General features: G+C 52.3%; 4 protein-coding genes across 4 annotated transcripts; 3 read left to right on the top strand and 1 right to left on the bottom strand.

Annotated features, from left to right (window-relative positions):
• Window positions 1–702: 702 nt before the first annotated feature.
• On the bottom strand, window positions 703–1,535 carry BDW47DRAFT_89371 (uncharacterized protein). Its single transcript, XM_024820154.1, has 2 exons — window positions 1,046–1,535; window positions 703–995 (listed from the first exon to the last, which is right to left on the bottom strand). The coding sequence occupies exons 1-2, from the start codon at window positions 1,459–1,461 to the stop codon at window positions 875–877; spliced, it is 537 nt and encodes a 178-aa protein (XP_024674618.1). The 5' UTR covers window positions 1,462–1,535; the 3' UTR covers window positions 703–874.
• Window positions 1,536–4,386: 2,851 nt separating this feature from the next.
• On the top strand, window positions 4,387–4,993 carry BDW47DRAFT_89356 (uncharacterized protein). Its single transcript, XM_024820152.1, has one exon. It carries the CDS (start codon window positions 4,520–4,522, stop codon window positions 4,832–4,834), a length of 315 nt encoding a protein of 104 aa, XP_024674617.1. The 5' UTR covers window positions 4,387–4,519; the 3' UTR covers window positions 4,835–4,993.
• Window positions 4,994–6,330, top strand: BDW47DRAFT_89362 (alpha/beta hydrolase). Its single transcript, XM_024820153.1, has 2 exons — window positions 4,994–5,107; window positions 5,178–6,330. Exon 2 carries the CDS (start codon window positions 5,222–5,224, stop codon window positions 6,095–6,097), a length of 876 nt encoding a protein of 291 aa, XP_024674616.1. The 5' UTR covers window positions 4,994–5,107; window positions 5,178–5,221; the 3' UTR covers window positions 6,098–6,330.
• Window positions 6,331–7,980: 1,650 nt separating this feature from the next.
• On the top strand, window positions 7,981–12,669 carry BDW47DRAFT_89332 (putative cell division control protein Cdc25). Its single transcript, XM_024820151.1, has 4 exons — window positions 7,981–11,753; window positions 11,826–12,042; window positions 12,127–12,394; window positions 12,515–12,669. The coding sequence occupies exons 1-4, from the start codon at window positions 8,559–8,561 to the stop codon at window positions 12,567–12,569; spliced, it is 3,735 nt and encodes a 1,244-aa protein (XP_024674615.1). The 5' UTR covers window positions 7,981–8,558; the 3' UTR covers window positions 12,570–12,669.
• Window positions 12,670–13,382: the final 713 nt, after the last annotated feature.

The raw sequence follows: 13,382 nt of genomic DNA, 5'->3' as shown, positions 1-13,382 counted from the left end.
TTTGGCCTCATGCGACAACTGGTGTCGCAGTGCTGTCTGTATATCAAGATCAACCACTGAGTCATCAATTGTAATGGTGGAGGTCTTGAGGCCTTCGAAAGCATTTCGAAGCTGCTCCAAGTTTCGGCCGGCCACAATCAAATGCCGTTGGCCATGTGTCTGCTTCATCGTCTCCTTAATGAAGTCCGTAATTCCGGGAATTCCGCCCTGGAGGTATTCCTCGCATTCGTCGAGACCATCGAGAACAATGTAACTATGCTCGAAATGCAGTGAGAGGTCTTGCACTATTTCTTTCCATGGAACTGACTGCTGCTTGTTGGAAAGACTGCTATACATCCTCTCCCTTCTCATGATGGAATAGGCAGGAAGGGTTGCCCCTTGATGAAGTAGCTGCCTGGCCAAGGATCCATACACGCGGTTGATGTCGACTCGTCTTTCTTCTGATGCATCCATAAAGAAATAGCATAGGCTGCTATACTGGTCTCCGCTACAATATTCCTCAAGATCCTTGATGATCTTCGAACTGTCAGTAGTCAGCGCATCAATTCAACATGGCTACAAAGACACTGGTCGACTTGATTCAATAAGGTGCTTACGTACCATAGGACGGTTTTACCACACCCAGCTAAAGCCGGGTGGTCAGTGGTCGATGAAGCTCAGTGCTGAGTGCATCACTTACCAGCTCCCCTGATCCACAAGAAATCGTTGGGGTTGGTCTTCCATTCCGTGTACTGCGCTGTGTTCAATAGCCAGTCACCAGTAGCTGGAGCACATTTTTGGTACTCTTGCTCTTGCTTGTCTGATTGACTGCGTCCTCCCAGCTGATTGAAAAGCTCAGCGATTTGATGATCTAAGACTGTCAATAGCGGTTTTATCAACTTCTGAATCTCATCCTACCCTCGTTAGATCGAGCCACACTCTCCGAGAGTCTAGTAATCTTCTTCTCAACACTCGGCAACGACCGGGTGAGGCTTAATACCTCCATCATGTTTTGACTAGACGAAACGTCAGCAAGGCCACGGGTATTCTGTCACGAACCACTCACACGTTGTCAGCCGCCAGTGCCAATTGCAGCGTGCTCTTGATGGTCGCAAGAACTTGCAATCTTGTTTCCGCGTCTGCACGTTGCAACGGCCACGCCAGAGCACGCCTCAAACTGGAGGTTTTCCCCAGTTTCAAGCTTGCTTTCAGGTCCTGCAATTCGACCAAACACCTGCGGAGAGTGCCATCATCCCCATCCATCGCCTGTAAAGACGGCAAAGACAAGGCATCGTCCAACTCAACGGCCTTCACTAATTGCTGTGCGATGCTCCCAACACTGGTGATCTCGTCCAGAATCCGAGAGATATCTTTGGGGGCATTTCGGACGCCCATGCGGTAGTCATAGCACACCGACACCAACTTACCACATACCTGGACGATGGCGATGAGAGTGCCTACAAGGCCGATCGGTTCAATCATACTGAGTGCGCATGAACACGCAAATGAGAATCAAGGTTGCTTGAGACGGTCTACTCTTGAGCATTGAAGATACCATTTGATGTATGAGCTGGCGGAGGGGCACGAGGCTGTGGATTGGGCCTCAGCCACTCATGTCAGAATAAACTAGTCCATATATGGATATTATATAGGCTGTCTTCACAGGCGCTTTGAACAAGGAACATCTTTATTGATCTATATAATCAGTATCGAGTCCAGTCATGTGCTCACCCAGCAAACATAATTCTGGTAGCCTGCACCACTACATACCGTTATTTTCTTACTCTGCGACATACGGCTACTCTTTACCGCGAATCTGAACCCACACAAAGACAACAAAGCTACCTCTACCTCCACCGATAAATATTAGAATTTCCATGTTTTATCTGTCGCAGACACATTTGCCAACTAGTATCGAGGCCAATTCAGGACATATCAATTCAGATGTACTGCAGTATGAAATGTATCTCGTGGGAAATTTATGACTCTGTCAGGTCGGTAAGGATTGCGCACAAGCCCCTTGTGCTTTGGGGATGTGTAAAGCCCCCTTATCTGGAAAAAGAGCAAAAGCATGAGAAAGCCAACCCAGAAGGTTGGTGCTCTTACGCATATGTGGACGATGGGTTCACAACCTAGTACCTGGTACCTCCCTCCCTACTGACCTATACTGATTCACCAGACAGTCCGAGGCCAAAGCCCCCCACCCCCCCGATACCTCCGAGAGTTGCAAGCCACGGAGATGATTATAGGGCGGGCGCTGCTTGATACCTACTTAGCTCATCTGCAAACTTCGGTGGTGTGACTGACTTGGGAAGGCCCGTGACGGACCTACTAATCAACTGACAGTCGAAACTCCGCCCCCTGTCCTAACTATCAAGACGCTCAAATTACGCGAATTGAGGCCGATCCTTCCAAGCCCGGCGGTATCAGAACGGATACCGTTAGAGTATTGTATCGCGACAAGTGGTATTTGCGCCGCAGGGGGAAAGAAGGACTGGCATGGTTTATTCTAGTAGTTACCAGGTAGATACCAAGATCTGCCGCATCATGGTGAAACTGGGGAGATCCATTTCCAGACATCGAGTGTCGTTGAACGGGCCGATCAACCGAAACGGCGCCCAGAAAGACAAACCAAAACACGTGTCGATCCTCATCTAATGGAGTTCTAAAGCTGTTTGGTGAGTGGTGGATGGAATGGAGGAAGTACTCCAGATTCCTTATTCTGTTTGGGACAGATGCGGTATAGTGTGCCTAATCAGGGAAAGTGCATCAGCTGTTGCTGAGCACCATGGTGCGTGGACTATAAAGGTGGAGATGGCCATCATTCGACGTTCTTTTCGCGTCATGAAAATGCTTTACAACAGAAAGAGAACAATAAGAGGCTGCGGAGGAAGAGAATCAACAGAAGAAGTCAGACGAAGATGACCTCCATGGGCTTGGCGTTTCGTGGAAGATGTTTCCCACAACCTCTTCCTGCGTTGATAGATTTTACGATACCATATACATTACGTGCGTGAGAGAACGGTTTGCCTGTATTCATTATGGACTTGTTGACTAGAATACTCTTTCAAACGAGCAACCAAAGTTTTAACAACCTCTCTAATGAACACTGGGGTTGCGGAAATCCAGGGCGAGAGGAGAGTCTTCTTTGCGCCCCCCAAGCAGCCAAGCTTCTCCTTCTGGGACCCTGACGTCAGTAGATATAGGTGAATACCTCATCATTTGTAACTGTTAATCAAGGCTCTATTAGGGTTACACTTCCGCAATAAAGTTACTGCTTCTACTCAGGCACTCTATTTCACTGACCTGAGAGATTTTATAGTGAATTATTTGCCATTGAAAGAAAGTGTCTTAGTAGAAGACAGCCTAATTAGAGATGAAATCGGTTACCAGGCTGAAGTATTCAAGGATATTATCCCATTCCCTTCTCCCTCTTCATCTGTTACTGCACATCTTCCAATTCTCAGGTCTTTTGTCTGTCATTCGAGCACCTTCAACCATTCTCTACCTTTCATAGTTTGGCCTGTTTTCTCAACATTGCCATAAGTCTGACGAGGTTCAATCTGACCTGATTATTCGCTAAGACAACTGAACCATATTTGGGCCAAGTCCTGTTCCCAAGTCCTATCGCGCAGTTCCTCCATCGCCATCGTGTCTCTCTTCCCTCCCTTCCTTGACCTTCGCCAAGGGACTGAGCAGAATCCCATCCCACTGTGGCATTTACCTCTGTCCCGATCCTTACTTCGGCCTTCACCAAGGGACTCAGCAGTAGCTGATCCCACTGCGGCTTCACGAAGAAAGAATGGACAATCTTTTTAGCAAGCCAGATTCGGCCGTCAAATTCCCAGTCAAGTCCATCAGATGCCATGACTCGGAAGGAATCCTTGAGATGGCCTAACGAATTGCAACCGATCCCCCAATCAGCTTGCTGCTGTCTTCGTCAACAGTGAGGCTCCGCCAGGGTTTTTCCCAACCAAGGACGCAATCGCTCTTTCTGGAGCGTCACGTTCCACATATCCAATATTCACATTGTATCGCTAGAGACAGCAAAGGACGGGCTCATCTTCACGTTTGAGTCCAGCTCTGACTTCGCAAGCGCCGCTGATATTGAAAATGAGAAGCCCTTCTAGAGCCATCCACGTATCCACTTGCGGTAGTGAACTTGCTCAATAAGGTTATGCAGATAACTTTAGATTTACCCAATCCTAAGCTGTGGGAAATGCAGTCCGACCTAGTTTGTCAGACCCTCCGTGGGGGTAGTCTCACCCTTTCTCAAGCGGAGAGTGAGTATGTCGATATCAACAACCGGGCTATCATCAAAGAGGCCGAGGAAGAAGAAAAATGTCTCGCTGGTTATGGATGCCACGTAAAACGCGTCTCAGTTGCGGGACGAATCATATTGGGAATCTAGCCTAGTGAGGACCGTCCGTTTCGCCTCTACAGAGGCTGCACCTTGGTGTTCCGTGGAGGGCACTTTTTCCTCAAAGAATTGGCGAGGCATTATCAAATTCCTGGCGATAAGGGGACCCCGATAGAATGGATGGCCTCGGTATCAGGTGGCGCCCCCAAGTGGAGATCGTTGATCGACGCCCCTGTACATGCGGTCCTCAAGAACGAAATAGACATCAAAATTTTTGGCCATAATTTTGGCTCTGCCGGCTGCCTCCAGTCAACGAAGCGGACCAATGTGATGTTGTCCAGGGCCCGTGTTGCCCAGTACGTTGTGGGTAATTGGGACTGGGTCGTGGACAGGAGCTTCGCCAAAGTCTCCGGCAAATTGAACGCCTATTTTGATGAGGCAGATCTTGTCCTGGACAAGCGGACCGATTATGCCATTGCCCCGACGGTAGGGTAGATGATGGCTTTCTGTCATGGGTTCGGTGGGAGGTCAAATCAAAGGCCACGCACGAATTACCCATAGTTAGCCTAAATGGCGATGGTGGGGGGTTTAGTTTGCCGCCACCCTGGACAAGGGTTGTCGGGCTGGCATTGCAGGACTGCTCCATGATCTAAGCGCCAAAGTTGCAGATCTGTCTGACCTCTGAACAGTGGTTTGATCTTAGCCCGACCAACCTTGGCTAGGATCAACCTAAGTATAATAATTTATCAAAGGGGGGTGACCTTGTAGGTAGGTATCCCGCCATCGTTATATCATCGTTTCAAGGAGTACAAAAGTGCAGAGATCTAACCATTCACAGCCACTGAAAATCTTCGACTAAGAGCCACCAGGTGTCGAGAAACCATGGAGTTTCCCGAACCCCACATCCATCACCCCCAAAGCACTCACACCCACACGGCGATCTTGCTCCACGGTCGAGGGAGCGACGGCCCCGAATTTGCCGAGGAGCTCTTCTCCTCTATGACCTTCAAGAATCAAAACGTCGCCTTGTGTCTCCCTAACTGGCGCTGGGTATTCCCGACATCCCGTGACCGATGGGATACCCGATTCCAAGAAGAGATGTGCGCATGGTTCGACGCATACTCGTTGACCGACGTGCAGGAGCGACAAAATTTGCAAATCGATGGCTTGAGAGAGTCAGTCTTACACATTGTGGATATCCTGGAGAATGAAATTCGACTGCTCGGTGGGAAACATCGCTACGTCTTCCTGGGAGGGATTAGCCAAGGGATGGCGACTGCGCTGTGCACGTTATTCTGTGCGACAGGCACAGGACGCATCCAGGGGCAGCTCGGTGGTTTTCTGGGGTTCTGTGGCTGGTTGCCGTTTGTTCGGCGGGTGGGGGATTTGGTTCGACAACCACAGGAAACCAACACCCTCAGTCTTCCCGGCGGGGCTCGAGCTAAGCGCCTAGTAGCTGACTTTTACTTGGATACGATCTTCGGCAGTCCCGACATGTCGTCGGTAAAGGAGGTTAATGATACGTCTATCCTGTCGACCCCCGTGTTTTTGAGCCACGGAACCGACGACGCGTGGGTGCCTGTGGAGCAGGGTCGACAGGCGGCTCAGATCTTACAGCAGATCACGATCCAGGTTGAATGGAACGAGTTCAGCGGGGCGGAGGGGGACGGGCACTGGATCAAGGAACCTGAGGGCTTCGACCAGGTCCTCCAATTTGTGGAGAAACAACGCGACCGGAATCAGACGGAGAGTCAATAGTTCAGTGCTCCGTACGGAGTAATGGGTATAACCATATGGTGGACGTTGGACTATGGGGACTAGTCACAGGGGAAAAGACCGGGCGCAGGCCGCGAACCCCCCTGATCTACCTCGGAAGCAGGATACAATACTTCCTAGTTCCTAGGGAGAACGCTATGGGCTGATAGACCGGTATAGCACGTCCATCAAGAGTCCCGAGGTTCCGGAAAGTTGGAACCGTTCGATACGTGGACAGTTTCATCAGGGCTATGGCTATTTTTCCAAGATTTGCGGTGGGTTTTTGTTTTACTATTTTAGTTAAGGTACTTTGTTCATGACCGTTGAGTTTTGACAGGCCTCAAATGCAAGCTGGATGGCTCGACCCTACCCTGCAGCCTTGCACACATCATTCGATGGATCTATCTCGTTGACTTGTGATCAATCTTCCGAGGATGTTGTTTGATGTTTGATGGTTTTATTTTTTTTTTACTGTCGCATCCTCTTCCCCGTGGTGTTCCGTTCATATGCCGGAGGCCGACTGTCAGCCGAGTGAGATCTACGGGAATTGATTATTTGTGGAGGATGATTCTGGTAGTACCTATTATAGAGTGTTAAAGACAGACTGAATCCATTTCCCACTTATATAAACACGGAGTGAGAAAGTATCTCCCTGAAGGATGATATCACGGGGCGGAAAAAGAGAGCTGCAGCTGTCAAATTTGTCCCCATGCGAGGTCAGTCAATACCGGTATGGGGTGTATTACTCTGTATTATGTGGATAATCCTGAGTGAAGTAATAATAATATGGTTATTATTATTTTATTATTATAGAAAATGATAGTAATAATACTATAATATAATAATAATAATATGGTTCCAGTTTAATGTGGGGTTGTTGGACCGGAGGGACGGGAAGTCGAGGTCGAGACTCGGGATTGATTCTCGTTCTTCTGTACCTATTTGTCTGAAGAGTTTATCTTATTCATAGAAAGAAATAAAAAGAAGGTGAGTACGAAGAGGAAGAAAAGAAGTAGTCAATCCATTTGATTGCTACTGAATTTGAACTACAGCGCCACGGTGACGGTGACGGTGACGGTGACGGTGACGGTGACGGTGCCCGTTGTGCCCATGCCATGCCAAAGAGTCAGAGACGCCTCCCGTCCTCCCCCTAGTATAGCGTCTACTCCACACCAGTTCTTTAGTTCCCGGTCTATATCGTAGCGTGTCCCGATAACTCCAAGTAGTAAGATGGTCAACGCGCATGTTTTTTAGTTTCTAGTTTCGAGTCTTTGGTTTTAGTTTTGGTTTTAGTTTACCCTACTGGTGGCCACTGGCACATCCACATTTACATCAGCTAGATGACTTGAACGGAAACGGGCCGGGGGCCCTAGTGGCAGTTATGTCTTCTGTATTCTCTCTCATTGGAGTCTTCTCCGTCCGGGAGTTTCAGCAGAACTGACAGGCTAAGTGAACGCTGAACCCCTGGAGATCACTATATGGGGTGTGTCATAGACATCATCCGGATCCCTGTATAATTGTCATTTGATATATTTACAATATATACGGAGTACATACGGAGTATCTATTATTTGCTCTTGTTTGTTGTATCATGATAGCCAAGAGTAAGACGTGCGAAGAGGGAATCAGAATATAATCACAATATGGTATTGACAGGATACGGTAACAAATTAGAAACCCGACAGATACTATCGATACCACCATCAACCATCAATTTAATACCAGTCATGATGGAGCCCGGGCCCGTGAGTGTAATCTAACCGGGTCTGGTTAGTGTAATACCACATGTATTGTATGATACGTACGGGATAACTGACCTTCTTTCATAAAACTCCTTCTTCCCTTCCTTTTTCCCTCTCCTTTCCCCATGACTCTTGTTCATTCTTGACTTCATATGAAATCTTGTTTAGATGATATTTGAACCTTATATCTCTATCCACTAAATAACAAGACATTTTTTGTGTCCGACAGGATCTCGTGTTTTGTTGCCACCGCTTTGAATTCACACCAGTACTGATCGCGTACTCGCCCCTGCCACCCACATAAGGGAGCCTGAACCCCCTAATACTGCAACTGGACTTTATCTCTCTCCTCCTTCTCCGCCGCCCGCCCGCTTCTTGAACCCGCACAATTCGTTCCCCCTCCTCCTCCTCAACCACCCCAATCCTCCGACTCTCTACCCCCGATCGTCAACCACACGTCTTTTCTTCCTTCCTCTCCTTTTATTTCGGTTTCGCATGGTTTCACTCGACATCCTTACCGTCTGTGGTAAAGTACTGGTCTCTCTAGTCATGAACAACGCGCTCTCTTGAGTTGCTTTCAGCCCATCACTCGCAGGGGACGCCCGTCATTCGTGTATTATTTCCTCCCATTGAATTACGATCCTTTTGTCCCTGGAGAGAAACCCCAAAAGATTCATTCACCAACAGCAAGGGAGCGGATTTCCATATCGCTCAATACCCCCATGTACGAGATCGGTGTGGCCGAGTCTTCACCCGCTGACGGGTCCGCGATGGCGGCTAAATCCACACCTTTTGCGACCGCGGTCGAGTACAACGACGACCACGCGGCCGCCAATCCTACGGGCGCTCTGCGGAGCCGCAGTCGGGGCGATAGCCTCTCCATGCACCAGAACGGTTTTGCGGTCGATCAATCCCCCCAACGACACCAATCGCCCATGGTCTTGACGACCGGTGGGCGCTACACGCCCAGCCCCGAACCCGCCCCGGCGCTGTTCGTGCGGGCCATGTACGACTACGATGCCGACGACCCGACTAGTCTGAGCTTTCGTCGAGGCGATGTGATCCAGGTGCTCAATCAGCTCGAGACCGGATGGTGGGACGGTGTCATTAACAACAACATTCGGGGCTGGTTCCCGAGTAATTACTGTGCCGTTATCGATGACCCCAGCGAACTGCAGGATCACATTCCGCTCGACCTTCACGAGATGGGCGATGGACACGCTAGTGCCGACTCCGGGGCCGGCGAGGCTTATGACGACGGACACGACGATGACGAGGTGGACTCGGTGGGCAACCCGCGCGATTCGGCTCCCATCCTCCCCATTGAGGGGACCGTTGCCCCGAAGGAGCAGGAGGAGGCCGCCTTCTGGATCCCGCAGGCCACCCCCGACGGACGGTTGTTCTACTTCAACACTCTCACCGGCTACAGCACCATGGAATTGCCCTTCGAAAACCCGGCCGCGAATGAGACCGGCCCCTACGATCGCAATCATTTCTTCGTGCCCGACCAGACCCGGCCCCCGCCCGAGCTGATGGCTCGCGGCTTCGAGCGTGACGAGGACGAGTACGACGGGTCGGCGTCCGAGGCTGAGGGGGAGTCTTTGATGGTGGCCTCTCACGATTCCATGTCCCGCCGGCGGCAGTCGTTCATGGATGGCGTATCGCCCGCAACGTCCATGGACTCCCTGCACCCCCCGTCGACGATGGCCAAGGCTACGGGCCACCACTCGAATCGCAGCCAGCCCAAGATTTACGCCTCCCATGGCCCCAGCAACAGCACCACCTCGCTCTCCGAAACCTACCACCGGCCCTCCGTCTCCTCCGAGGTTCCCTCCCATTTTGTGGACGATGCGGCCTCCACCCCCCTGACCTGGCCGTTGCTCGTGGACAATATGCACCATGCGATCGAAGCGTATCGCCAGACGCTGTTGAGCGGCGACCGCTCCGAGTATGTCCGGAAGGCGGAAGATATTTCCGACCACTTGCGCATGCTACTGGCCGCGGGGTCCGACACCACCGACAACCACTCGGGGAACCCGTCCATCATCTCCACGAACAAGGCTCTGTACCCTCACTTCCGGGATATGATGTCCAAGTTCTCCAAGCTGGTGCTGTCGTCTCACATCGCCGCGGCCGACTGGCCCGGCCCGGACTCCGCCCACAAGTGCCTGCAGGAAGCAGATGGCGTGATGCATGGCGTCTACGGATATGTGGATGTCGCGCGGAAGCAGCGCGGCGAGGCGATCCACCGCGTGGTCCCCGGCTTCGTGATGGGTAGTTTCGCGGGCGGTTGCTGGCAGAGCAACGGCGTGTCGCTAAACGGCTCAGGCCCGACCTCGTTCTTGGACCAGGACCCCGAGGACTCCCGCGCCGAGCCGTCCACGCCCCTCGACCTCGCCGTCTTGGACCATATTGACGTGCTCCGGAAGGCCCTCGTGGGCAGCATCCGTCGCCTAGAGGAGCGCTTGACCCTCAACCAGAAGAAGATCGTCACCGCCATGACCCACCGGGAGATTGGCGACTCCGTCTCGGCGGCCGCCATCAAAGTCGTCGAACAATACCGTCCGTGGGTCTCGGCCGTGGAGTCGGTCAACCTGGCTCCGCTGGGGACCAGCTTCCAGAACCCGCAGCTGGTCGATTTCGGCCTGCAGAAACAACGGGTGTACGATGCGATCGGTGACTTTGTGCTGAGCTGTCAAGCGATCGCGGCTCCTCTGGGTGATGAGTGGGCCGAACTGCGGGGCGACTCGCTGGACGACCGCCTGAACGCCGTCCGCGGCGTGGCCCGTCAGCTGGAGAATTACGTCTCCCAGATCGGGTTCTCGCTCTCGCTCCTCCTGGAGCAGATCCCCGAACCGGCGACCGTCTTGCGCAGCGACAGCCGCTTGGGTGACAATCCCGAGGGACCCAAGGCCCAGCACGGCCGCGGGGAATCGAAATCCGGCAACGGCCCGATGGGATTGCCCTCGTCCTTCTCCCCCGAGCCGCCATCGGATAAGGTGCGACGCAACATGAACAAGGCACAGCGGTTCTTCGGGCAGGCCCCGCCGACGGCCATCACCCGGGAACCGATCCGGGAACCCGTGCGCGAGCCCGAGGAGACACCCTGGTACCTGAAGATGGACCACGAAGGCGAGGTGTTCTACGACACCAAGAACGACGTGCCGACCCTGAAATGTGGCACCCTGGGTGGTCTGGTGGAGCACTTGACCCGACATGACAAGCTGGACGCCTCGTTCAACAACACCTTCCTCCTGACCTACCGTTCCTTCACTACGGCCTCGGAGCTCTTCGAGATGCTCACCCAGCGATTCAACATCCAGCCGCCGTTTGGCTTGAACCCGGACGAGATGCAGATGTGGGTGGACCGGAAGCAGAAGCCCATTCGATTCCGTGTCGTCAACATCCTGAAGAGCTGGTTCGAGCACTTTTGGATGGAGCCGAGCGATGAGACCAACATGCAACTCCTCGACCGGGTCCATTCCTTTACCCGAGATTCGATCGCCACCACCAAGACGCCGGGTTCTCCCCAGCTCCTGACCGTCGTCGAGCAGCGTATCCGGGGCCAGGACACCACCGCCAAGCGGCTGGTTCCCACGCAGGCGACCGCGGCTCCGACCCCCATCATCCCGAAGAACATGAAGAAATTGAAGTTCCTCGACATCGACCCGACCGAGTTCGCTCGCCAGCTGACGATCATTGAGTCGCGCCTGTACTCCAAGATCCGACCCACCGAATGCCTGAATAAGACGTGGCAAAAGAAGGTTGCGCCAGGGGAGCCCGAGCCGGCGTCGAACGTCAAGGCCCTGATTCTGCATTCGAACCAATTGACTAACTGGGTGGCCGAGATGATCCTCGTCCAGTCCGATGTCAAGAAGCGTGTGGTGGTTATCAAACACTTTGTGAACGTGGCAGATGTATGTTCCCTTTCTCTATCCTGCTTTCGCTTCCGATGGTAGATGACTCACTGCTAACCGATGGACTCCTAGAAATGCCGGAGTTTCAACAATTACTCCACCCTTACCTCTATCATCTCAGCTTTGGGAACGGCACCGATTCATCGCCTGGGTCGGACATGGGCTCAAGTCAGTGGACGCACGTCTGCCATTCTCGAGCAGATGCGCCGGCTCATGGCCAGCACCAAGAACTTTGGCGAGTATCGTGAGACGTTGCATCTGGCGAATCCGCCCTGTATCCCATTCTTCGGTATGCTGTTATGGCCGATATAACATATATCCTAGTCGATCCCTAGTTTGATCGAGAAACTAATGACTCCTCTTTCCGTCTTAGGTGTTTATCTGACCGACTTGACATTCATTGAAGACGGTATCCCATCGCTCACGCCGTCGGAGCTGATCAACTTCAACAAGCGCGCCAAGACCGCCGAGGTCATCCGTGACATCCAACAATATCAGAACGTGCCGTATCTTCTTCAGCCAGTTCCGGAATTACAGGACTACATCCTCAGCAACTTGCAGGCAGCCGGAGATGTCCACAACATGTACGATCGGAGCTTGGAAGTAGAGCCCAGAGAGAGGGAAGACGAAAAGATTGCGAGGTATGCTATTTCCGGTAGAGAGATGAGTACCTTGACTTTCGCGAGCCTGGTCCTGTCGTCGCGATGATCCAGATTGCTTATTTTTTTCTTTCTCACCTTTTTCCCTTTTCTTTCATTCAGTTCCTTTCAACTGTTTTCTCGGTCGGCCGGCGATTCCGCCGCGTTCCACCGATAGCCCGCCCTCTTCTTTATCTCTTTGTTTCTCTGTTGTCGAGACATATTGAATCTCGGAGGAATTTTGATTGATTGAGGACTAACCGCTTCTGTCTCCTGCACGTAGACTGCTTTCTGAATCGGGTTTCCTGTAAAGCGACCCACACGCCCCCACTGCCCGACTTTCTCCGTCGGGGCTATCATGTGACACGGCAGACAATCCCTGTCGAGGTTGCATTTGATGCACATTATGACGCGCGAGCCGACTTTGACCGCCAGACCCCCTCGCGGCAAACCGAGATGCACGGAAACGATCGGGCTCGAAGGCGCCCGCGGGGCAATCAACGGCCGGTGCAGGGTGAAACGGGCAACACGGTGCCCTTATCGGGCCCCTAGCATGACGGCGCTTAGGTGGAAACCTGGGTCTACCGTTAAAATCAGCCCGTCGATCGTCGTATGACAGACAACGATCGATCCTGTTCCTTGGACCTGTGCCATGCAGATCGTCGAGATCGGCATTCGAGACGTCCAAATCGGGCCCAATTACGTTAGGGGCTCCTCGGACGACTCACGGATTTGGTAACGGTCGTCCATGCTGTGAAACCTCTTACGTCTCACTTTCTGGACGTGCAGAGGGCCCGTTTGTACCTTGCAGGTGGTTGGAGACAAATTCTCATTCGAAATTGTTCTCTTTATGGAAACCCCTGCAAATTGTTCTCTTTATGGGAACCCCTGCAGGCCAGCAAGTGCTGCGCAGGGCAATGAAAGAAGGGGCTTACACCGACCGACCGAGAGCTTTTGTATTGGGGCTCGAGCGACGCACGACAAAGCTCAT

Source organism: Aspergillus candidus (genome assembly GCF_002847045.1).
Source record: "Aspergillus candidus strain CBS 102.13 unplaced genomic scaffold BDW47scaffold_8, whole genome shotgun sequence".
NCBI classification, from domain to species: domain Eukaryota; kingdom Fungi; phylum Ascomycota; class Eurotiomycetes; order Eurotiales; family Aspergillaceae; genus Aspergillus; species Aspergillus candidus.
Note: the sequence above shows the minus strand (reverse complement) of the source record. Positions and strands in the feature narration are given on the sequence as shown.

Excerpts from the sequence above, each read along its gene's own strand:
- BDW47DRAFT_89371 (XM_024820154.1), bottom strand. The coding sequence starts at position 1,461 with ATGATTGAACCGATCGGCCTTGTAGGCACTCTCATCGCCATCGTCCAG. Across the intron at positions 996-1,045 it reads GCACTGGCGGCTGACAACGT|TCAAAACATGATGGAGGTAT; the intron begins GTGAGTGGTTCG and ends CGTTTCGTCTAG.
- BDW47DRAFT_89356 (XM_024820152.1), top strand. The coding sequence starts at position 4,520 with ATGGCCTCGGTATCAGGTGGCGCCCCCAAGTGGAGATCGTTGATCGAC.
- BDW47DRAFT_89362 (XM_024820153.1), top strand. The coding sequence starts at position 5,222 with ATGGAGTTTCCCGAACCCCACATCCATCACCCCCAAAGCACTCACACC.
- BDW47DRAFT_89332 (XM_024820151.1), top strand. The coding sequence starts at position 8,559 with ATGTACGAGATCGGTGTGGCCGAGTCTTCACCCGCTGACGGGTCCGCG. Across the intron at positions 11,754-11,825 it reads ACTTTGTGAACGTGGCAGAT|AAATGCCGGAGTTTCAACAA; the intron begins GTATGTTCCCTT and ends ATGGACTCCTAG. Across the intron at positions 12,395-12,514 it reads GAAGACGAAAAGATTGCGAG|TTCCTTTCAACTGTTTTCTC; the intron begins GTATGCTATTTC and ends TCTTTCATTCAG.